Raw genomic sequence first — 23,671 nt, 5'->3', positions numbered from 1 at the left:
ATAAGGCGAGTACGAAGGGCTGGGGGGCGTGCGGCAGAGAGGGCAGGATGTGCCAGCAGGACGTCTGTTCTGCAACACTCTATACCCAGACCACAGACCTGTCCTCATCAATCTGAGACACAGCAGCCTCCCTCTTTGCTCCCAGTCAGGCCGGGCAGTCGGGGGGAAGGTGGCACTGTGCCAGCTAACCCCCCCCATCCCAGCAGGCTTTGCTCTGTCCTCGCCCCTGGGCAGGAGGGGTTGGCTGCACAGCATGCACAATAGGAGGAGGGGGGCACAAGGGCAAAGTGATTGTTGCACGAACTAACTCACAGAAGCTGTTTTGAACGAAAGCAAGGTCACTGAAGAACATCGAGGGTGGAGTCGATGGCTTGAGGTTCTACTAATCTTTATCATAACTAGTATCGCTGTTGATCTGTAACTAGATCAAACCAAATTAGGCCAGCTTAGTGTATGACCTATTTCATGTGGTTCGTGCCATAGTTGATGACAAGTATGTGGTTTGAGCTCAGTTTTGAGGCACTATGGTACACAGAATTTGTGTTATTTGCTATGAAATATATAGTAAAGTAAAATCATGACACCACAAATGTTATAAAAAGCAATTAAAGCTAAAAAAAAAAAAAAAGGGAAAAAAAGGAAAACAATTTCCTGCTAAATAACAGGTACAGAAGGAAACATTTTTTAGAGTAAATACATGAGAATAAAATGTTGAAAGAAATCATGTCCATTATGTTGAACAGAAGAAATAAAATGTCTGATGACAAAGAAATCTAAGTTAATTTCTGGTGAATAAATTCCAAGGGCAGCTATGCCTCTGCAGTGACTTTAAAAGAACAATTCACAGTAAGCGAAGACAGGTTGGGGTGCTTTGATGCTAGGTGCAAGAAAAAAGCCAAACAAAGTCAAAATGCATAATAATGTAATCTATTTCTCAACAATCGATCTAACAAGTTTAAAAAATACCATCTAAGCACTGGTGCCAAAAAACATGTCCATCAATAGTTATCTAGGCTTTCTGAAGGTCTTTAAAAGTTCTTTGGGTATCTGCTGCGTACTGACTAATTTTCAGTCCAGTCCTTATACCTCAGCATTTTCACAAGAATACACTTCTCTTTGTTAAACCACTTAAAACTGACCAATGAGGCAGTCAAGCATAAAAAAGACATTTAATTAAAGGGTTGAACCACTTTGTGCCTACACATAACAAAAAACTAAACAATTTTATATTACATATATTTTGTATTTTTAGGCACTTTGTTACTAGCAGCCTAATGCAAAAATATTATTTTATTAAATCTATTAAAAAATGCCAATGAGAACACAGTTATTCCCAAATATCTGAGGAAACTGGAGATGTGGAGGACGTCAGAAGACATAACAGGCCTAAAGAACTATCCACAATAGATGAAATGTATCTGAAAGTATACCACACTTTACTGTCCTGAAGAAACAGGTGATTTACAGGCTCTGTTTTTGCCTTATATACGGCTCATGTATGTTTGAACATGTTTCAATAAACTTTACACCTATTTTTCATTTTCCTAGCAAAATAAAAAAGACATTTGTGGTGACGCTACTTTTTCACAAAAATCAGATAAAAACAACTTTTAACACTGAAATTTTTTAATGAGTATAAAAATATAACTCTCTCCTTAGTTAACTGAAGTGTGTTCAGTTGAACAGTCAAAGGAGCTTGCAAAGAAAAGCGTCTGGACTTCTTTAAGTTGCTTGAAGACGTTTCACCTCTCATCCGAGAAGCTTCTTCAGTTCTAAGGTCAAATGGTGGAGAGTCCCAGATATAAACCTAGTGGGAGTTTCCCCCCACAGAGGGACAAAAGGACCCCCTGATGATCCTCTAATCGCCTGAGCCAAGGCGTGGGTCCCACCAGCCAGAGTTTCGGGTGTGTTCATTGTGAAACCTGGCCCCACCTTATCATGCGAATTCCTGAGGTCAGATGGCCCAGGATGTGAGTGGGCGTTAAGGCGTCTGGGAAGGGATCTCAAAACTGGATTATAGATGGCAGAGAGTTGGTGTCATAAACCCCCGCCTCTGTTCAAAGATGGTCGCTCACAGTGGACATAGATGGCTTCTTTCACTCCTCTTTCAAACCATCTGTCCTCTCTGTCCAAAATGTGAACATTGGCATCCTCGAAAGAGTGACCTTTGTCCTTTAGATGCAGATGGACAGCTGAGTCTTGTCCTGTGGAGGTGGCTCTTCTGTGTTGTGCCATGCGCTTGTGAAGTGGCTGTTTGGTCTCTCCAATGTAGAGGTCTGAGCATTCCTCGCTGCACTGTACAGCATACACCACATTGCTAAGTTTGTGTTTTGGCGTTTTGTCTTTCGGGTGAACCAGTTTCTGTCTGAGCGTGTTGCTGGGTCTGAAATACACTGGGATGTCATGCTTGGAGAAAACTCTCCTCAGTTGAACACACTTGAAACCCTTGAGTCCTAGTAAGCTCACTGGAAAGTACTGTTTAGAATAAGACACAGTGTCTTGTGGTCCTTGTTGTTGTTGTTGTATCTCTTTTCATTAGATGCTCACTAAAAGACCCTCCATTTGAAATGACACATATGCAACGTAGTTGAGAGGGTGGAAAAAGAGCTCTGACATCAATGAGGCACGACATGAGCCAAAAGCAAAAATCTCTTAGCAGTAACCTGGTAACAGGAATCGCATACACACACAGCCGAGTCATAATAAAACAATGAGATGTAGTACATGATGGATTTAAAATGCACAGAAAAACAGTGCTTGATTATGGAGTAAAGCCAGTCAGCAATTCAAAAGACAACTACAGAAAAGGGATACTGCTAGTTACCCAATAATCAAACTACATTTCAAGATGCCATTGGGTAACAACTACTTAAAGTATCAGTTCCACAGCAGAGCACACGTGTTAGAGAGTCACCTATAGCTTAACCATATATCTGCATGAGCATTGCAACATCTGTTTTATTACACTACAAAAGAAGACCGATGACCTTTTTTCGCTAAAAGCCCAGAGGAAAAGGAGTCCTTGTCCTATAAAAAGTGGCACTTCTGAAACACAGCGTGTTGCTTGCAACAGAACCATTAATACTGCTCGCTGTGGCACGAGAAGACCTTTCAGAAAACTCTCATCAGACTCCTTTGTGAGAGATATGAAGACATCAAGTGGCATAAGCTAAGTACTTATTTAGATAGAGTTTACTTTTACACTTTGCCCCACATTGGGTATCTCTACTCTAAATATACTGTAGACTCTCTGAGGCTATAAAATTTATACCCTCTGTTGGAACTATAAATGTATCAGAAGTATTCTAGTAGTCCAAAATAAATCGTCCGCTTTTACTATAAAATGTGTGAGTTTATTTTTATCTCATCCCACTGCACTAATCTGAAAATAACTTCTTATCTTGTATGTATATAACAGTTAGTATGTTGGCTCTGACACTCAACAAAAGTTAACTGTAGAGCCGACCTGGCCGGAAACACAGGCCCAAAGGTTAAATGTCTGCCCTCAGATACAAAACCCCCGCCAAAAAACAGTCTGTGCACACAGACAGGAAGAAGTGCATCATCTTAACAACACTGTTTGTTTATATGTACGCCAAATGAAGAGGCGATAATGGGATTTCAGAAATACTAATTAATGGCTGCCTTTGTTGCTACATTATCAACCTCTCCAGAGACAACAGACTGACTGACAGGTTTCATATTTATGTGGCAACAAGGAGAAGACACTAAAATAAAAACTAAAAAAATAAATACATTTTCATTATTACAATGCAGTATCACCGAAAACTTCTATTAACTCAAAACAAAAACTTCCAAAACACAATAACATCATATTTAGGTTGGTCTGCAGTATTGTATGTGACCTACAGTTATTAAGTATAAAAAATAATTTTAATATCACTTCAATAAGTCATAGAAGCCCCAAACTACATGTATTTTTTTTCTGTAATATTAAAAATGGGCTGGCTGAAAATTTCACATATATTGAAAAGCCCTGGAAAATCAACATCAACCCAATAAATCTATGTCAACAGCAATGACATTTGATTTAGCTTAAAAGGGATATCTCATCACTGCTGCTGTGAGGTCTGTGGCGAAACACCAAAAAGGATGATGATGGTGCAGATAAAGGGTAAAGTAGAAAGATACTGGTGAAGGGCTGAGGCAGATATTGAGCTTTGCAGAGAACTGAGAATGAAGTCATTAAACCGGTCTATTTATTTATTCCTTTAAATAGCGCTCATTGCAGAGAACACAGCAACTTGTGCTTGTTTTGCCTCTTTTCAGACAACAGGGAAATTCTGTCAAAATCAAAACATTTTCACCGGCATATCATATATATATATTTGAAATATCATATATTATATATCATCATAATATATCATATATTAATGTATACACATTACTGTAAACACACCAGAAAAGTATGGATACTACCAACTTACAGAGAGAGCAAAAGAGAAAACTAATAAATGAATGCTATGTCTTTATGTTTTTCATGACAGCAGAATATAGAAACACTTAACAGCAAACTAAAAAAAAAAAATAAACATACAAAAAAAAACAACTTTCTGCAGAAATGAAACCAAGACAATGAAAAATCTTTAAACATGCATAAAAACTTTGACTGGTGTCAGGTACAAGTAATAATCCAAACAACAATTAAAACTAGTATTACTGAGTGGCTATCTGTTCACTTAATATAGCCACCCGACACTTAGCACAAACATTGTGTTGTTGAAAATAAAATTCTATACTAATTCAGTTCTCCCCAATTCTAAATTTCAGTTAAGTAAATATATCTGTGTAGCTGAACTTGAACGACTTAATGTTACAATTGCAAAACTGACCATATATCATTCAAAATACCACCACCCGTTTTTCTAACCTGGAGAAATTCTCTCATTTTCCAAACAGAAAAGTATGCTATGTGTGTTAACTTGTTGTGAAAAAGACTCTTTTTCATCGGTATGAATAACTTTCATAATGTGTACGTGTGTGGGCAGCACATACCTATTACTATATTACTTAAGTGACCAATGAATGAACAGTGCAATAACTGCAGTATCCACCAAACACATTTTGTAGCCTATGAGATAATACCTGAGAGATAAAGAAACAAGCAAGTATCGTAGGGCTAAAGAAAAAGCATGAATAGAAATAAATAATCATTTTATTGCCCTTAAAATATGTTTGGATATAAAACTTTTGGATGTCTAAAAAGAAATTTATATTAATGTGTTTTTTTATTTAAACACTGTGACATAAAACATAAAAATCTCACTACCACATTTCTGTCACACTATGAAATTCCTGAAGAAACTAGAATTTTTATCTCTCTATTGTCTCCACTAATCAGCCAAGTTGCAGCAGAAGTTGCAAAGAAATTCATGCTGTTGCAGTAAAGCTGACTTTTAATCTTTTCAATTTGTGTTCAAAAGATTTCAATTACACGTGTCAGAAATTGTGTGCTCAGACCGCTCTGAATGCTTGGTTTTTCAAAGGGATTTTTTTAACTCTTAGCTCTAATTGACATCAAAGAAAGGTGATGGCCTTAATATAGTCTGCTTGCACAAGACGGCCAATCACTTGGAAGTTGGCTTAATTGAGCTTGTTTCAGACCAAGGGGCTGCACCAAGGCCCACTAGAGGGTAAATCGTGAATAAGGAATGATGTAAATCTAGAATAAAAGTGCAGAAACAGAAATGAGCATAATAGGAGCACTTTAAATTATGACCATGTTTAGTGAGGTTAAAACTGTCCTTGACCTTGAACTTCTATTTCTAATCAGTTCATGTCTGAGTCCAAGTGGATTTTTGTGCTATATGTGATAAAATACTTCCAGGTGATCGATTCTAATTATTTGCAAGACTGGGATCGACATGAGGTCAGAGACCTTGACCTTTGACCACTAAAATTAAAAATTTTAAACCCTAACTCCAGGTGAGCTAATCCCACCACGACTGCCGCCAGTGCAGATGCACGAAATATAAATTTCAATCTACTAGGGCTGCTCAATTAATCGAATTTTAATCACGATTACGATCTGGGCTTTCAACGATCATTAAAAATGACTGAGCCGATTATTAGCCCCTCCCTCATTTATCCGCGACACCTTAAAGGCCGGTCCGTGAAAATATTGTCGGGCATAAACCGGTCCGTGGCGCAAAAAAGGGTGGAGACCGCTGATTAAGAGGACCCGAGGGAAGCTCAGAAAGCTAAGCAGAAGTTATTTGGAGAGGAGAGTGACTGCCGTTGGTTGAAAAGAGTTTAAAAAAAAAAAAACTTCAGTGGTGTTGCACACTATTTTATATTATTTTTTTAAAGTCATTGTTAACCCTTTAAAGCCGGTCAGAGCAGCACGCTCCGTTTTGCGTAACTATTTTTAAATCCCTGTAGAACCTGAACCGTGTAAGCTAGCGCAATAATTTGTTTTGCATATGAAACCGGAGGAGTTGTACTTACATCTGATGCCATCAGCTTGTCCTCGGTCACGGTTTCGTTCCACATATAGCTTTGCAAAAACTGCATAAAAAGCGCTTGCAGGAACAAAAACATAATATTCCAGAAACACGCTTTGCCGTTCCTATCAGCTGTTCGTAACACTTCCCACAGTGAAATGATGCACATGCTGTTTTCTTTGCAAATTTGCATCATAGGATTGTTTTTTGTTTTTCCTGCAGTATATAAAAATTGCTGTATCTCCAAAATAAAACTATGAAGACACTCAAAATAAATTTCCTGTGGTGGGAAACTATTTTTTGCAACTTTATTGTATTTAAAGTTTTGAGGGATAAACCTCTTAAACTTCTCCAAGTAGAAATATATGTAAACAAAACAAAAGCGATTTTCAATTTTTTTTGTAGTTCATTGCACTTTTTTGCAATTTATGTAATTACTATGGACTTAATGCATACATATTATTAAAATATGGGCTATAACAGTTGTACTGATGTATAGCAACTTGAAATGCTCCCACAAATGGCACTACAGCCTGTAAAAAAAATAAATAAAAATAATATAAGCTCTGGTGGACTTGGTTCTATAGTAGGTCTTAAAGGGTTAAATAAATATCGTCAAATAATCGTGATCTCAATTTCAGTGAAAATAATCGTGATTATCATTTTTGCCATTATCGAGCAGCCCTACAATCTACTGTTAGCTAACATTTCAAGGTCTCTCTATAAACGTGAAGCTTCTGTCAGAGTTGTTTTCAGTTTTATTTATTTGTCATATGCAAGTTAGCACAGGGTCAACATTGCAATGAAATGTGTTTGAGTTGTGTGCAGTATGTATTCACCTGTTAACTCTAAATCAAGTATACCACACTTTACTGTTATTTTCTGAGATGTGAGGCTTTACTTTTATAAATTAAGATTCATTTTGAAATCAATACGTCGAGATATAAAAACATGCAATTTCAACAGTGCATGTTGCTCAGCAGCAATCTACACGACACATAATTGGCAAGACATCATCTTGAGTAAATCATGTAGCACTAATAGCAATTTAAAGCACAATTATAAATACACGCTCAGGACAAGCTGCCTCTGGTACTTGGAGTAGTTTCACCAATTCACTCTGATATTCAAGTATTTGTTCTTGCTGTTAAAACCAACACAAATAATCTGCACAGCACAATATCCTAGACAGACTTCAGAGTTGACTGAGTGCTGATCTATTAAATATTTGCAAGACTAAAGCTCTTTTCTCTCATAAATATTTGATCAGTAATTCTGGTGATGAAGGGTGAGAACAAATTCAAATGCAATTTGTGTTGGGCTTTTTTTCCCCCATGTAAAACAAATAAAGTATTAAACAAAGCCGGAGCCACAGCCTGACTTTGTTAACACATTTGCTAAAGTAATATATTTTTTCAATTTTAATCTGAGCACCCGATCTGATCTCTCTGATCTCTGATCAGCTCTTTGGAAATTATTCATTCTGTCAAAAAGAAGTCGTTCAAAGATAAAAATCACAGCTTTTTCAAGTGTAGTTTGAAGCGTTCATTTTTAAGAAATGTCTGTAAAAAAGAAGCCTTCTTTGAGTAAAAGGACTCGCCGCTATTTCTCCACTCTCATAAAGTAATAAATAAGAAATCGCATTCACTGAATGGAGGCTTAAGACAGTTTTCTGCTTGTTTTTTTTCTCATGTTCTTCCATCTCTCTTCCTTAATCCCCCCCATCCATACACCCCCGGCCCATTCCCCAGCCTCCATTTCCAATGAGCCACCAGCAGGAGGATAATTGATCAATCATGCTAATTGAAGAGTCTGGACAGCTAGACCACCATAGCAGATGTGCCAATTTGCATTCATTAGGATAGAAATGAGCCTTAATCACTGCTCAGCCTTTGATTGACGAACATAAATATCTCCTGTCTGAAACTCCCGGTGCCCATTCAGCCCAAAGCTTTTCAAGGGATTCATTCTATAACTGGTAATAATATTTATTTTGCTTTGAGCTGTAAATCACAGAAAAAAAAAACACTTGCGAGGCACAGCTCATCACTTAATGCAATGATCGTCTCCATCATTTAAAGTGTAACACGCAGAATGAGGAGAAATTAAACCTTGAATTGTGATAAATGCATGCGTAGCTTTTGTCGTCGCGAAATCTACAGCACACAATGTGTGACATTCAGTAATGGTCAACATTTACATACCTTATTAATACAGCTCAGTTTATGACAAAAGTTCATAGTGATCATGAAATAAAGCCTAATGGAAATTACCTGATAATTCTGTGCTCATTTCCTCTCACTGTACTGGTCTTGTGAGACGGGGGGACTGCTCGTTCATAAATACAGAAGGAATTGTCCCTTTCTCCCCGAGTCACAATAACAATGACCATCTCTCTTTATTATGAGTATGATAAGCAGAATTTCCCTATGAATGATCTCACGCTGTTTATTCTCAGAAACCATCAGGGTAAAAGACATGAAAAGGAGCGCTAAAAAGTCACTTCTTTGCATATAGCACTCTCTGGGTATTTAAAAGGTATCGGTATTTCACTCCGAGCGCATTCCTGAAATTTGATTATAGTCTATTCACAACCTTGATTTCATCAGATTAGACTTAAGTGTCAATTAATGTTTATTCCATGTGTCTGCAAACCTGATTAATGCTAACCTATACCATATACCTTAATTGCATCGAATTGCTTAAATAGGGGACAGATTGATGCCAAATTATGCCTGTGAAGTTAATATCTTATTTCAAGGTTTCTCCTGGAGAGACACAGGGATCTCTCTGTGTGCAGAAACACAGCGTGAGGTTATAGCAGAGCACAAATCTCATTAGCTCCACAAGCGGAGACGAGAGTAAGACTAAATATTATTAGATTAATCTAATGACTAACAGCAGCATTTTCATTTGTGGAATAAACAGAATTCAATAAGTAACACAATAGAAACAACACCATGGAAACTTCATTCAGGAATACCCGACTTAGTCCACTGTTACATTGAATAACCCTAATGCATGAGAATACACTGAGACAACATGAGCTATAAATGCTAAATAAGTCGTCTTTATTTACAGTAAGAGACACTGCTGGTAGTCACTCAGGCCATGTGATTCTGGCAAAATTATTTATTTAACAAATTAAAACAGTAGCTTGTATAAAAACACCCACCTGTCTTTAATAGTAAAAGCGGTGAAAGGTTTGTTTGATGCACACAGGTGAATTCATAAAAAGACAGATTTTACACCACTGCTCACCCTCGCCTGGAGTGACGGTAAGGTTAGCACATGCAGACAAGAACTACCAACACACACACACACACACACACAACCAGGGTAGAAAAATCTGAGCCTACTGCTCTGCTTTGGACTGCGAGCCAAGTTTGAGACAAAGTCCATAGCCCTCCACTGGGTTATCAAACTGTGGCCAAGGCATGCATCCATCTGTGGAAAACATGGAGACTGTTCTCCCACACTGCACAGCCCAGCCTTTATCTACAGATGGTACTACTGAGCAAGAATGTGACCTTTGATTTGGTTTCTCACATGGAAAGGTCTTACCAATGAAAAGTGGGTGAGCATTTTTCTTTCCTCCAAAACAGGACAAATGAGCACATGGCTGTTTTTATAGCAAAGACTTGTTTAACACAATTTAAAAATTTAGATAAGTGTCCCGTGTAAGTGCCCTCATGTGAGGCCTATTTCAGTAGATAAATGAGGAAGGGGTGGATTCTTCCCATTATTATAAATGCATCAGCTCCTCTGTGTAGTGTACAAGGATTTGTACAGCTGTGGTGAAGCACAAAATCTGGGAAAGTGCTCACCAGCAAAGACGGTCAAAAAAAACAGCCGAAATTAGGCTTTCTCTTAAAATATGATCAGATCTGAGCGGGAACTTGTTGGACTGGAAAATAAAGCCAGCACAGAAATGCAAACAAAGCTGCAGTTCCTGAAGTGGCCACTTTTACAGTGGAAATAAACACAGTTTTGGCCTCAAAAGCTCATTTTCCCCTTCATTATGACTGAAACCTCTACATCACTCTATCACAGTTGAGATAGATCCCACCCCCTCACTACCCAGAAATGAACAAGCAGTTAAGAAAATGGATGGATGACAAACTGTTAAATGTATGTATTATGAGCTGTTGACAGGTGAGAGCCACCCAGGCAGCTAGTTAGCGAAACACGCCTCTCCACTGCATAACAAATAACATGGCTCAGTTGTGGCTAATTGTGTTAAATGCAGGGGCGGATCTACTGTGTTGGCATGTGGCTTAAATTGTAACACATGCATATGTGTAAAGAAATGGCTTTGATTTTGCCACCCCATCTGATTTCCATGCCACTCTAAGAAAGTTTCTCTAGATCCGCCCCTGGTTGAAAGCTAAGTGAAGTTCTAGTAAGTTCAGGTACGTTTGCTAGAATTAGCAAATAACTTAGCAATCCATCAAATATGGTCATTTCTGGCTAATGATGATGATTAAAACAATGACAGTCATAATGCTAAAACTGGCACATCAAAACGGGAGTTCATGGGTGACGTCACAGTGGCTAGAACTATCTTCTACATGCATATATACAGTCTATGATTGGGTCATAGCCTCCACACACTATCAGGCTCCTCAGACACAGCTCTCTGAAGAATGAATAGTGAGACAGTGTGTTGATGCTGTTAAGTGGACTGGGTTGGTTACTTCAGCTCTGTTTCACATCTGAACCCTGACCACACAGCTTGCAGGCAGAGGGGCATTTGTTATAAACTGCAAAGACACTGGCCGAGTGAGCCGGGACAACGGTGGCTTGTTCTCGCCTTTTATACAGAGGGGCAGCTTGATGGGGTCAGCCAGCAGTACTAGGTGGGAAAATCAGCAGGAGAACCAAAAAATGTACATTCCAATTACACCAAGCTGTTCACATAAACATACATGTGCAGACCACAGATAGAGAGCGTGGTGTGGATTGACCCGGCTGATACGTGGTGAAAAAAAATCCCATGACTCTCAGTGCAAGGTGTTTGCGGGAAGTCTTCGTTGTAATAAGACAGCCTCCAGAGTCACAGCAAAAGCAAAACTGTGGTCACTGTTATGTAAGGAAAGTATTTATGTATTTTTTATGCAGGTGAGCCCTTGCTCTGCTCTGAGGGCCCCTGATGGAGGAGTGACTGCATGAGTGTACGGATGCCAGAACACTCTTGTGCAGCTCTGCCAAGCAGGTAATTCACAAGCAGCAGCAGTATAAATAAAAGATAATGGGCCACAGCTGACTCCTTTATGCTGCATGTAATTTCACTAATTCCTCCAAGTGAAAGTCTTTTTTAAACTGGCATTCTTGATTTTTTTTCTATCCATTCTGGCCCATTTTAAACTCTTAATGTCTCTTAATAGTGCAGGAGTAATAAAAATGCTGTATGTTTTAGTGGGCAGGTGGCAGTAAAAACAGAGAATTGGGATGTAGCAGTTTGCATGGTCTATTAAAAAGTGTCTTGCTGCAGAAAATTATCATCTAAGTCTATTTCAAATAATAGCAATAAAGATTAATGGGCAACTTCATACTGAGAGTGTGGATTCCATCAATAGGCATTAACATACATTGTGTGTGCTTTCATCTAGTCAGAATGAAGATACCGGCCTCTTAAAGCAGATCTTGAATAAGCTGAGAAACCACACATGTGCCAATGCAAGATGTTTGGAACAGGATGTATCCCTAATTATTCTCATTTACTTTGGCTTTTACGCTTTTGGCTGACAGTTTTGTATGCTGGCATAACAAGTGGCTTACTCTTCCGCTAGTTGCTGGGCATGCAGGAGCTGCCAGGAAACCCAAGTGCTTGTTGAGTTTTATAAAGCTGTATGGAATGTACTAAACACTGTATTTCTCTGAAAAAAATACTGCAGCATTGGGCAAGCTAACTGTGTGTACTGAGGAGTAGCCAGAGAGCTGTGCCTTGCAGGTAAAGTATCTATGGGAAACAAGGTCAGCAATGGTGGTCGGCAGCTACTGTGTGCATGAGTGTGCAGAGACAGGTTTTCCACGTCAGTTGATGGGCCTACGAGAAGCTGAACTTATCAGAGAGTGCAGACCTCCTGTGCCCTATCTGAATGGTGACTAGAAGGAAACTGCTATTTGTTCCTGACAGCACTTACAAACCAAGCCAATGGTTATCAAAGAATACATACGTCTTTTAAAGTGGAAGCCAAGCAATAAAATAATTTAGCCTGCATAAACCCGAGGATATGTTTTGTATAAATAAGCATAAGGAAGATAAACTACATGCTCAGTGTGAGGTTAAAATGGCACGGTGTGAAAGAAGTTTTTTATTGCAAATTAAGAAAGCGGTGCTTGCTCACCTCTACAATGTCAGAGTTGGTTCTGCTCTCGTGGGGCTCGTTGTACTCTGTGTATTTCAGCAACACTTTGTCCATGTCTGTGCTGGCGTACTGGAACAGTTTGTTAGAGCTGTTGAAAATGATGAGGGCGATCTCACAGTCACATAGTACGCTCAGCTCATAGGCCTTTTTCATCAAGCCAAACTTCCTCTTTGTGAAGGTAACCTGAGGAAACACAGAAAGCAGCCAACGGAGAACATTTTTATTTGTACACACAGTTTGGTTTAATTTGCACTTTAGCATTCTCATTACAACGAAAAGCTGTAGTCAGTAGTTGCTGTGTGATTATTAGTGGTAAAAGGGGCATTTACATATTTTTTTGAAATACATTTAAAATCATCACGTAAATGCAGAGAAGTACTATCAACAATAATAATAACAGCCACTGTCAGTGTTGTCTGTAAAACTGCTAGATACTTCTGCATTAAGCCCTGTAAGCAGCGTATAATCGATCCAGGTGGATCTTATAAAGGAATGTTTGTATGTAAACTGTCCATGTGCTAAATAGCTGATATTGCAACATAAATACAACACTTGAGTGAACTGCAGCAGAGATGTATAGTAGAAAAAAAACATTAGAAACAAGCATGGTAACACAAGATAAGAAAGGCAACAACACTGCTGTAAACAAGGTGACAGATAACAAATTCATTTCTGCTTTAGTAACAACTGAAATAACATAGTGCATATCTGAAATGTCTAGTTATCAGGCCAGAGGTCAGGGTTAGAGCCACGAGTCAGCAAGCTGAGTCAGAGCTTTGGCAACAACAGGGGTCCATACATTACTGTAGCCCCTGTCTCCATATACGGAAAGCTATCTCTGTAGTGCAGCATAAGCCTTGTAACACGAGCTCTCAGATGGGACTTTGGGTCATACATCACTCCAATGGTAACGCAACCCTCTGCAAAGTGACTTTCTGTCCTGTAGCTCTGCAGCTCTGTCTCTGTGGTCACTCACACCAATTCACATGTGTCATTATGTTACACTACCTCTTTACAGTAAGCTACACTCATTTCTCAAACTAAAAACATTATTAGTGAGGAAACTGGACACAAATACAGCCGTTGTCTCGCTTGTGTGCAGAAATCTGTTTTGGAAATGCGTTGCTTTTTTAAAATCTGACTTTTCACAGCATATGTCTTGTCAAATTGTGGCTTGAGAATGTGCTAGTAAAAGCTGCGCTCAGAGCTTTCCGTCTTACAAAGCAGTGCACGGGGTCTATATCCTCCATCAGTTTTACTGACCTACTAAGAGAGGAGTTGAGGAGATGAGCTTGCTTTGTTCAACTTTAATTGGTCACAGCTCGCGGCTATACCCTCATTTTAACTGGTATAATGCAGTATAATCTTATGTGTTGCATAGTGTATGTGTAACCGCTAAGGCAGCGGGGTCACTACAGCTGTGATAAATGAATTTTAAATCTTCCACGCTACAGGTAATTACACTGGATCATTATTCCTGTTATAGACACACCGGAGCCTGTCCTGCTGTCATTTTCTTTTCACTGCACAAATGTTATTCAAGCTCATATGACAAAACAAAATTCTAACATGAAATTTCTTAAAATCACAAGGTTTAAGTACAGGAGAAGCTGAACCAAATAACATGTTTCCTTACAAATCACAGTTACAGAGTGTTTGAGTGAGTTTGTCAAGGTGGACACACAGTGGGGGATCAAGCCGGGACCAGCCTCTTTCTATCTAGTTGGAGTTGTAACCACCTGATACTAGTCTCCTCTGATTAAACACCAGCGATGCCCACTCGCTCATTTACCCGCTTGCGTATTTGTTTGCCTAACCAACTGGAAAGCAGCGACTGTGACGCGGGAAAACGATTAACAAATTGTATGCTTTTTAGCAGATGAATGTGCCTGTTAAGCCATGGAGATGTCACCTTTCAGCAGGAAGCCCAGGATGAGATGCTGAGCGAAGACTTTGTTCCACCTGGATGCATGGCTGTGCTGAGTGCAGAGCTGCTGACCCAGGCATCGCTTCATTTCAACCTCAGCAGCAGTACTGAGACCTGGTCCTTGCCCCAGCCACAGACAGAGTAACTCTACAAGGGCTAGCTACTGCTCACACTTCCATTAAAATGTGACAAGTATATTATTCTTCTGTACATACACACTTAGGTTATTTTGTAACTGATTGCCCTATTTTTATCCTTTTGTTAGAACATGTAAGACATCCATCTAAATTTGATGGGTCACAACGCAAAGGACAAAAAAAAACAGAAAAAAGGTTTGGGGCATATGGACCAGCATTCACAAATGCACAAACCTCAATCCACCCCCATCATTTCTGGGGTGACTGGTGCGACAGTGGAAAACCACAGACATCCTTGAGGTCAAGTGGGAGGTTCAATGGCAAAGCTTTCCTATGCTTAACCGAGTCAAATACACCCACAAACACACTCGATGCGGTTTTAGCATTTTTTCGAATCGCTCCTGCAGTAAGATGTGGTGCAAATTTAGTCTAACTCCCTGACTAATTCATGTAATTCACAGCGACAGGATTAGCCTCAGTATTGTAAAATTCTACACGACACTGTACCAGTGCATCTTACAGTTTTTCACAAAAATCGTATGCCATGGCGAAAAAAGACAGGCCACATTTAAACTTCCAACACATTTAAGTGATCCCAGCTTTCTAGGCTTGCTATCATTTTAACAGCTCACACAATACCCAGCAGATCAGTGAGCCTCTGCCACACTGAAAACTCTCTGATGTTTTAAGAAGCTCTCTCAAAGTCTAGATAAAGTAGTAATTCCACTCTCAATTCACACTTTCTGCATTTCTACCTTCTTCCCAAGAGCCCCACCACCACAACCTATGTTTATAGAGCTTTAATTGAGGTAGGTAATTTACTTTTTATTTTTTATATTTTTATAGCAGACCAAACTAAATGCTGCTGCAGTTCTATCTTTCCCTAAGTGATAGCAAGTTCAGGTAATGGGGAAACCTTCTTTGGAATGGACAAAATCATACTCGAGGGGTAAATTTAAAAAACTGCATATGAACGGCAACAAGTAAATTTGGTCTCATCAGCAATACAGTGGCCTGTTTGTTAAAAATAATTATAGACCTGCTTAGCTGGTAAAATGCAATGGAAAGTTTAACTGCACAACGTATAGACCTTTAGTGTAAACATACAAGCATGGGTCTGTTACGTTTTACTGCTGTATTTGGTTTATGTTTTATTGTCTTCAACATTCACAAGACAGGCTCTGCCACGGAAACTTGTGTAGCATATAACAGCATATGCTACAACAAACTCCAATACACACATTCACACAGAACTGACTTGTCAATCAAATGGTCTATCAATGTCTGTCCGCAGGCAGAGGTGCCAAGATGACAAACAAGACATCTGGGACTGAGAGTGCAGCTGTGACTGGAGCATGGCAGGAGATGCCTGAGTCACTAACACCTTCAGAGGGGTGAGGAGCTAGCGGCCTTATTAGAACCTCATGTCACCTCTGACAGCCCCCATGGCAGACATGAGAGCGGGCTACAGAGACAGTGAAGTCTGGCACCAGCTGGCAGAGTGACCCAGGCCCTGTGGCTGCTGCCCTGGCTCCGCAGTGGCAGAGTGTGTGGGCTTAGGAGATGAGCCAGGGCCACTGTGACTGTCTGCCTGGATCAGCTCTCTCTGAGAGAGAGAACAGCCCGAGGAACCCCATGTGGACAGTCGAAGGCACAATGGGCTAATCCAGTGGGTGGGATTGACCTTGAAACCTACAGTAGCTGTGACGGATCCTGTTTAGCGGAGACGATGACATGCAAGGTAACAAAATGTAAGTAGGTTTCCTGGAAATATCTCTAATCAATAACAAGAATGATGCATTTAACGGATAATTAATTTGTTCTGTTTATTGAAAACTGTAACTGAGAAAGTGTGTTGTGTTCAATATACTCTAAGTAAACCTGCTGCCCTGTCTAAAACCAAGACGAGATCAGCTAATTAATGGACACAAGCACTATTTCCACTTTCCTTTTGGACTTTCACACACCAAACAATAAAGAGATGATGCAACAAATAACAGATTCATCTCAAAGTACAACCTGTCTGTAACGCTTTGTGCTACTTCATGCTTCTGCCTCACAGTTTTAATAAATCCACGTATCATCTTAAACAAAGAAAACAGTGCAGATGCACTGGCTCTTAAGTTTAACACTTTTCTTCTGTTCTTTCCATTGTCTATCAACAAACTCTTTAAGTGTCAAAAATATATATCAATTAAAAAAATATATAACAATGACTGCTCAGAACTTCAGGACTGAGTGAAAGCTGAAAAAGAGGCGCTATGTGCTGTGTTGCTCCCTGGAGAGTAAGTGAGAGAGAGTCTCTGCTTGCCTACAGGCATTTGACGTGCTGGAGCAAAATCCAAAATGAGCCACAGCAAGGGCAGGCAACCCTCCACCCAGCAGCAAAATCATCAAACTTTTAATGACTTGGACAATTACCCCCAGTGAGCCTGCTTAATGGCATCCAGAGGACGTCACTAGACACTGCTCACTAGGCCTCACCAACATGTACACTAACTTACGAGACTGATGCATACCTTGGCTTCTTCACTACTGTTCTCCCTATAGTTTCACAAAAATCACAGCTGCTTTGGGAAGAAGGTAAAACTCACTGAATTTGCTCAGTGCTCTTGGCCCTACTATTGTTATTTTGTAAAGAAGATAAGTTCCAAACCTCTGAAGTCTGAAAGAATGACGACTTTCTATTGTTGAAGGCTAAATTTTCTTACTGGTCCGTCCAGTCTTCTAGAAACTCAAAGTAAAAGAGGAAAATATAAGAACCTTTCAATCTGCACATGATGCCTGTACCTGTCTGTGTCTCAAAAGGTAATAATTGCTGTGAATACATCAAATCAGAAGAATCGTGCAGGTTGTTATCTTGCATTCATTTGCAATCAGTAAAGTCGGTCTAGCTGATGACTCTACTGCTGCCATCATTTAGCCAAGCCATGGAACAGAAACTGGCTCTTTGCAGTTGTACAGTAAGCATTATACGACCTCAGTTTGCTCCATGTCTCGTTCTCCAGTGCATCTCTGCCAGGTCAAACAGCAGAAAGCGGCACAAAAATACTCTACCCTACACATGATGTATTAAACAGTTACACATCAATTTGTCATACATGCACAACACACTTCATTAGAATATAAACCTACCTGCGAAGTTCACAGCTTGCACTACGCTGTAACTACTTACCGTCTCAGCCTGTGTCACACACAGTGTTATAAATCCTGAAGGGTTAACAACCCTCCTAAAACACTTGCAGAGACAATGCAAGGGAGCCCCTGTTGTCCTTACACAACATCCTCTATAGAAATACTGTCTAATTAGTCCACTTAAGGACCTCTTTCATTTCACTGTTACACTATGGAAAACTAACAGCAAAGATTTAAACTGTCTCCTGACAATGGGGAACATATGCTAATGGCTATTCCCCCTTGGTTAGGAGCACGCCCAAGGGAGATGGCACTGTGCGCTTCATGGCCCACGGAAAAAAAACGAGAGAGGAAAAAAAAAGCCACACGCATACATCACCTTATACCAAAGCTTTATTTTAGCACAGCCTATTGTCACAGCAGATTCTCTGCTGAGCCAGCTAAAACCAAACTAAATGCTAAATGTAAGCTGAAATGCCTGCATGCTGCTGATAAACTTTCTCACAAATTATCCAGTCAGACATTTAAAATCTGATGCAAACACTAGACTTTGGAAGGCGTGTTAATAATAAGCTCTTCAGCTTTACTTTCCCATAAAACAACACTGCAAAATGTGTCCCCTCACCGCCTCATATATGCAGTGCAAAGAATGGATCTTCTGAAGAGTTAACCTGCTCGCTTAGCAATCAGAAACCAACCTATTTTCATATAACTTTATGTTATTTTTTTCCTTCATGTCACAGGTCACTGAATAGAGCTTGGATACCACCAACGAGCTTAGACCGATTCCCCTAATACCCCCCTATTTGGAACCCACCCAGAACCAGGTGTAGTGCTGATAATTGGCCCACACTGTGGAATTTTGTTTTACACTTGACTACTACTGCTACCCGCACAGATAGAAACATAGTCAGAGTACCAACTGCATATTACCACATAATTAATCATGTTTAGCCGATGTTAACCAGATGCGTTCTATCTAGATACAGGAAACCTATGTATCTGCATTAATTGGTATAATTTGTCAGAAACAGTGCACATGCTTCCTTAACTTAGCTCTTAAATCATAGGGAGCGTAGCTAAATAAGACATACCATTTCTGCTATAGATATCTGCACCTGTTATTCATGTTTCAAACAGACCCAGGCTGTTTTTTACTGTTTTGCTGTTTAGGAGTTTATATTTAACATGAGCAGACAGAGTGAATTCCAGCTCTTTCCCGCTTTGTGGCTAGTCGGGACCAGCGAGGCCAAGGCAAAGAAGGGTGCTGTGTGTCCTTCTGACCCACCCTACAAATGAGAGGGTGCTGTGGTGCAGTGGCTGCTCCTAATTACTACCAAACAGCTGCAAACACACAGGGCTACAGCAAAGGGCCCCAGCCATACTGCCGGGCCAGGGGACAAGCCCTACAGTGTGGGAAGGCCACAGGCAGCCCGCTGCACTTCTTGCAACACTCAGTTCACTCCCACGCCATGAGGTCCCCGCTGCGGCCCAGAGTTGCTGCTGCCTCATCAACTTCTCTGGTTGAAATTGCAGGGTGGCAAGGGAATCATGTCTGTAAATGCGACCGCACTGACAAAGAAATGTCATGGTCCCTGTTCAGCTGGCTGGGACTTTGGGGAGGGAGGTATGTCTGTTCAGATCTTTGCACACCATGACAGCTGCTGAACTTTTCCAAGAAGGAAAACAGAGAAAAACTGTAACCGTCAGATAGATACAGAGAAGCATGTAAAGATACAGAAGCATCTTTTAAAACAGTCTTAGATTAGACACAGACAAACATAGATATATAGATGAACTGTTATCTCTGTCCCACTCACCTGCCTGTTCCTTTCGTCCATGATCCTCGTGATCTGTATCTTCTTTCGCCCCATGGCTGTCTCCTTTCCTGGTTCTCTGACACCTCAACAATATCAGAATAACAACACTCGTTCTTCCTCCTCTCTCCTAGCACATTGTGGAAAAGTCTCTCTTCTTATATTGGCTCTCACACTTCTCAAGACACTCTTTGTTCTTCAGCAGACCACACCAGGATCTGAAAGAGGACCAAAAGAGAAAGAGAAAAACTGAAAGTTAATATGACACCCAACAACATCTCCCAAAGTACCAGAGGGTTCTGCATTTTGTACTCAAGCACATACAGAAACTATGAGACCTGAATAGCGTGCTGTTATCTCTTTGACTGCTTCAATTGTTCCACAGCTGAAATCACTGAAAGGCAAGTCTCCTTGACATTTATTGTGTTTTTTTCCTATTAGAAGCTCATATTTTGAAAGAACAGTTTGACATTTTGTTAGATTTTATATTTTTCTGACAAAGTTAAAATTAATACCAAAGCAGGTGGTGTTTTAAATTAGAAAAGCGAATGGAAACTTTTGTCCAAAGGTGACAAACTACACCCCCCCAGAACCTCTGAAGTACACCAATTAGCAAGCAATCTGTGCTAAGTCTATAAAAAGTTAAGAGTCAAGGGGGAAAAAAACAATTCAATATCTTATTAAGGGTTATTTGCTTGGTTATTTCTTGGCTGAGAGCACTACCTTCCTGGAGTCTCTGGTCGTTGCCTGGCAACTGGTTTCAACTGGTGTGACTAAGTGAGCTCTGAACTTGTAGGCAAATTTAGTTCCCTTCACAGAGATTCAGGTTAACCATTTCTCTATTTCCAGGCTTTGTAATAAGTTAAGCTAAGGTAAGATAACCAGAAACTAGTTGTTCATTTGACTTTGAGGAGAGGTATAAATTCTTCCACAAAGAAAGTGAAGAAGTGCATTTCTATAAATGCCAAACTTTTAGTATACTCACCTACTTTAAGTTAGCATTTGTCTTATGCTTACATTTAACACTATTTCACACATTTAACACAGAATGCAAGGTTTTTATTAAACAAAAACTTTTAGTCTTCCACCACCTGTACACATAGCCAGTTTTCAAAAGAAGATCATGCTGTCCCGAGAAGGCAAATTATGGACACTGTGTCCTCTTAGGAGAGGGACCATCTGGATTGTTACTCACACACAGTTAAAAGCAGGCATACACGATGCTAAAGGGAGCAGGTTGGGTTTGGCGGCTTTAACAGAGTAGTTGAACTCTATGCATGACACTCCCTTTCTCTAATTCTGGGTTTACAGAATGAAATGTACAGTAGTTCAATCTTTTTTTTTATCCCATAACGTTTATATTGGCTACATAAAAGTTATCAAGGGACACCAGTGACAGACTGGGATTAAATGATGCGCAATACATAGCATAACTAACGTTTTTGGTAACTGGCTTTGATAGCAGAGTTTTTCCTGAAACAAATTGATTTATTTGAAAAAACCTGTACCTTCCTCAGCCAGTAATATTTTTTTTACGGTCTGAGCTTGGTTACACTGATGCCAGCTTTGCTGTTAAGATGATGAAGAGGGAGAGCATAGTTTGGTCTTACAATAGGGTGGTTGAAATCTCCAGGGTTATAGGATAAGCCAGAGGGATAAAAAGAATTTGGAATATATTCCCATATGAGCTTGTAACCTGGCCAGTGGTTCAGACCACAGTGTTCCCCAAGGAACATCTAACTCTGTCCTGTCTCTACTTCTCTGGAAGAAGAGATATAGCCCCCTCCCTGGAGGCACATCCATCACTTACACCCAGCAAATAGAAAATGTCCAAACAACTATATTTCCCCCATGAGTACAAATGTAGAAAGGTTAACAACTCAGGCCTTTAGATGCAGTCAGCAGTTGCGAGGTGAGGAAGCCAGGGGCCGATTTGGCAGTGAAAACGAAAATGACCAGTTGCAGTGGCACACAGTCATTATGGGTTACAGATGGACTGGCATTATGGTGTCTGGCTGTCTGAATCGGGGCTCCACTGTAGGCAAACTTGACTGAGATCACCTTGCTAACTTCCCACGCGTGGCTGTCTGAGCCAGGAAAGAAACTGTCTGAACCCCCACAAAGAATTTCCCCAAACCACATCACAACAGGCCAGGGAGAATGACAGTGCTCTTGTTCATTCAGCATTTTACACACAAACTAATGTTTGAATTAAAGGGAGCCCTGGGCAAAGGGTGTCTATTCCACTAAAGAAATACACTGGCCACCCTGAAGTTTAATATATTAGTATGGGAGACAACTGTAGCAATACAGTAGCTACACTTCCAAATTCAGTGACTTTACTTCTTTTAAAGTAAAATAAATGCGATTTTCAAGTTCAACACCAAACAAACAAGTTCAAAACTTGAAAGAAAAACTCACCACCCTGGTGCATTTTATCTGCAAAGATTATGAGAACGTCATTTTGCTCCTCCTCTGTGTTTGTTAAGTTTTATCTGTGCAAGTGAATATGGTGTCAGTTTTGAGATGTTTTATCTAATCACTTGCCAAGGCTAGTCTGAACTGACCACTGGCCTGTTATTTCAGTGTGTGCATATGTGAATAGGTTCAGTGTAATGCGAGTATAAGCAGCGCGTACACATTCTTTCCTCCCGTTTTGCAGAGGAGCTGTCACCGGAGGACAGTTCAAGTCTAGAGGCATAATAGGCTGTGTCGTGACATTTTATCTTCCACAGATATGAAATGACAAGCTGAGAGAGCCTTCAGACTGCAGGTGTGCCACGCTCCAAACTTAGTGTCCATATTCATCACAAGTTAGCTAGCCACTTTAGATTTTGACTAACAAAACATTATTTTCAAGACTTGAACAACAGCAATCACTGATGTGTTACTGTGGTTATCACAGTATACTTTGGCGTAGAATAAATAACGCAATTTCAACGTCCTGAAGTGAGTGGGATAATTCAGCTGGTCTTACCAACCGGATAAACATGTCAGAAGATGTTCAGATTACAAAGTAGAACAATGTCTGCACTGTAGCAAAGTGCGTGTTTCTGCGTGACACTCTTAACTTCTCGTGAGTGTTGGAATGGGACAGAGTATCTGTTTATGGCCTAAATCATGTGCTCTTTGTACAAGTGAGTGTGCATGTGCGTAGGAAACAGAGACATAGACAATAAACATAAAAGGAGAAAAGCACTGAACCAGAACCAGGATACCATATGAGGCTATGAGCCCACCTTAGAAAAAATGTACAGTATAGTCACGCAGCTGTCTCCTGTAAACTCACTGTCAACAGTAAAACCTCTTTCTTTCCAGCAGAGTGATTTAGTGGAAGTCTACTGGCAGCGATTTGAGTGTTTTAATTTGTGTAAAATTACCTTAAAATGATAACTGGGTTTTTGTTTTCTTACCTTCACTGCAAGTGGCCACTAAATAATACACATTGGTCCTTTACCAGCTGCAAAAGGTTCCACTCAGTAAATTATAAAACATTCTGTGGATAGTAGCAAAGTAGACGAAGAAGATGAAGTCACCTTGTTTGCACAAAGATGCATGGAAATGGATGAACGGTGTTGATAGTGACCAAGGTAAATGGATTAGCATCAAAGTTCCATATTAAATACACTTTTTTATTCCGCTTTGTTGATTTACAGCTAGAAGATCGCATGTTTAATACTACCACTTATTCTTCTCTGCCTTCTGCATGTGCTGCACAATAATCTGATTGGAAGATAGTGCAAGGTTTCCAGTTCTGTAAAACTAGAAATGACTCATGCGGCTCACTAATGTTAGCTTTAGTGTTAGTTTTTCCAGCATT

General features: G+C 40.0%; 1 protein-coding gene across 10 annotated transcripts in view; it reads right to left on the bottom strand.

The window, feature by feature from the left end:
- The window catches only part of mef2aa (myocyte enhancer factor 2aa), a 68,463-nt gene that overhangs the window by 24,620 nt on the left and 20,172 nt on the right, over nt 1-23,671 (bottom strand). For all 10 annotated transcript variants that reach the window (XM_086298578.1, XM_086298577.1, XM_086298582.1 and 7 more), the window contains exons 2-3: nt 19,855-20,069; nt 12,815-13,018 (exon numbers count right to left, since the gene is read on the bottom strand). In XM_086298578.1, the coding sequence (XP_086154704.1) occupies nt 12,815-13,018; nt 19,855-19,908 (258 nt within the window). In that variant the 5' untranslated portion in view covers nt 19,909-20,069. The remainder of the gene's footprint in view (nt 1-12,814; nt 13,019-19,854; nt 20,070-23,671) is intronic.

The sequence above is a fragment of the Aulonocara sp. 'chitande type north' Nkhata Bay genome, linkage group LG7, assembly GCF_057382095.1.
Source record: "Aulonocara sp. 'chitande type north' Nkhata Bay isolate Kocher_YH1m ecotype deep benthic linkage group LG7, A_spYH_male_GT1.1, whole genome shotgun sequence".
Taxonomy (NCBI): Eukaryota; Metazoa; Chordata; class Actinopteri; order Cichliformes; family Cichlidae; genus Aulonocara; species Aulonocara sp. 'chitande type north' Nkhata Bay.
This window is presented reverse-complemented; position numbering and strand designations above follow the sequence as displayed.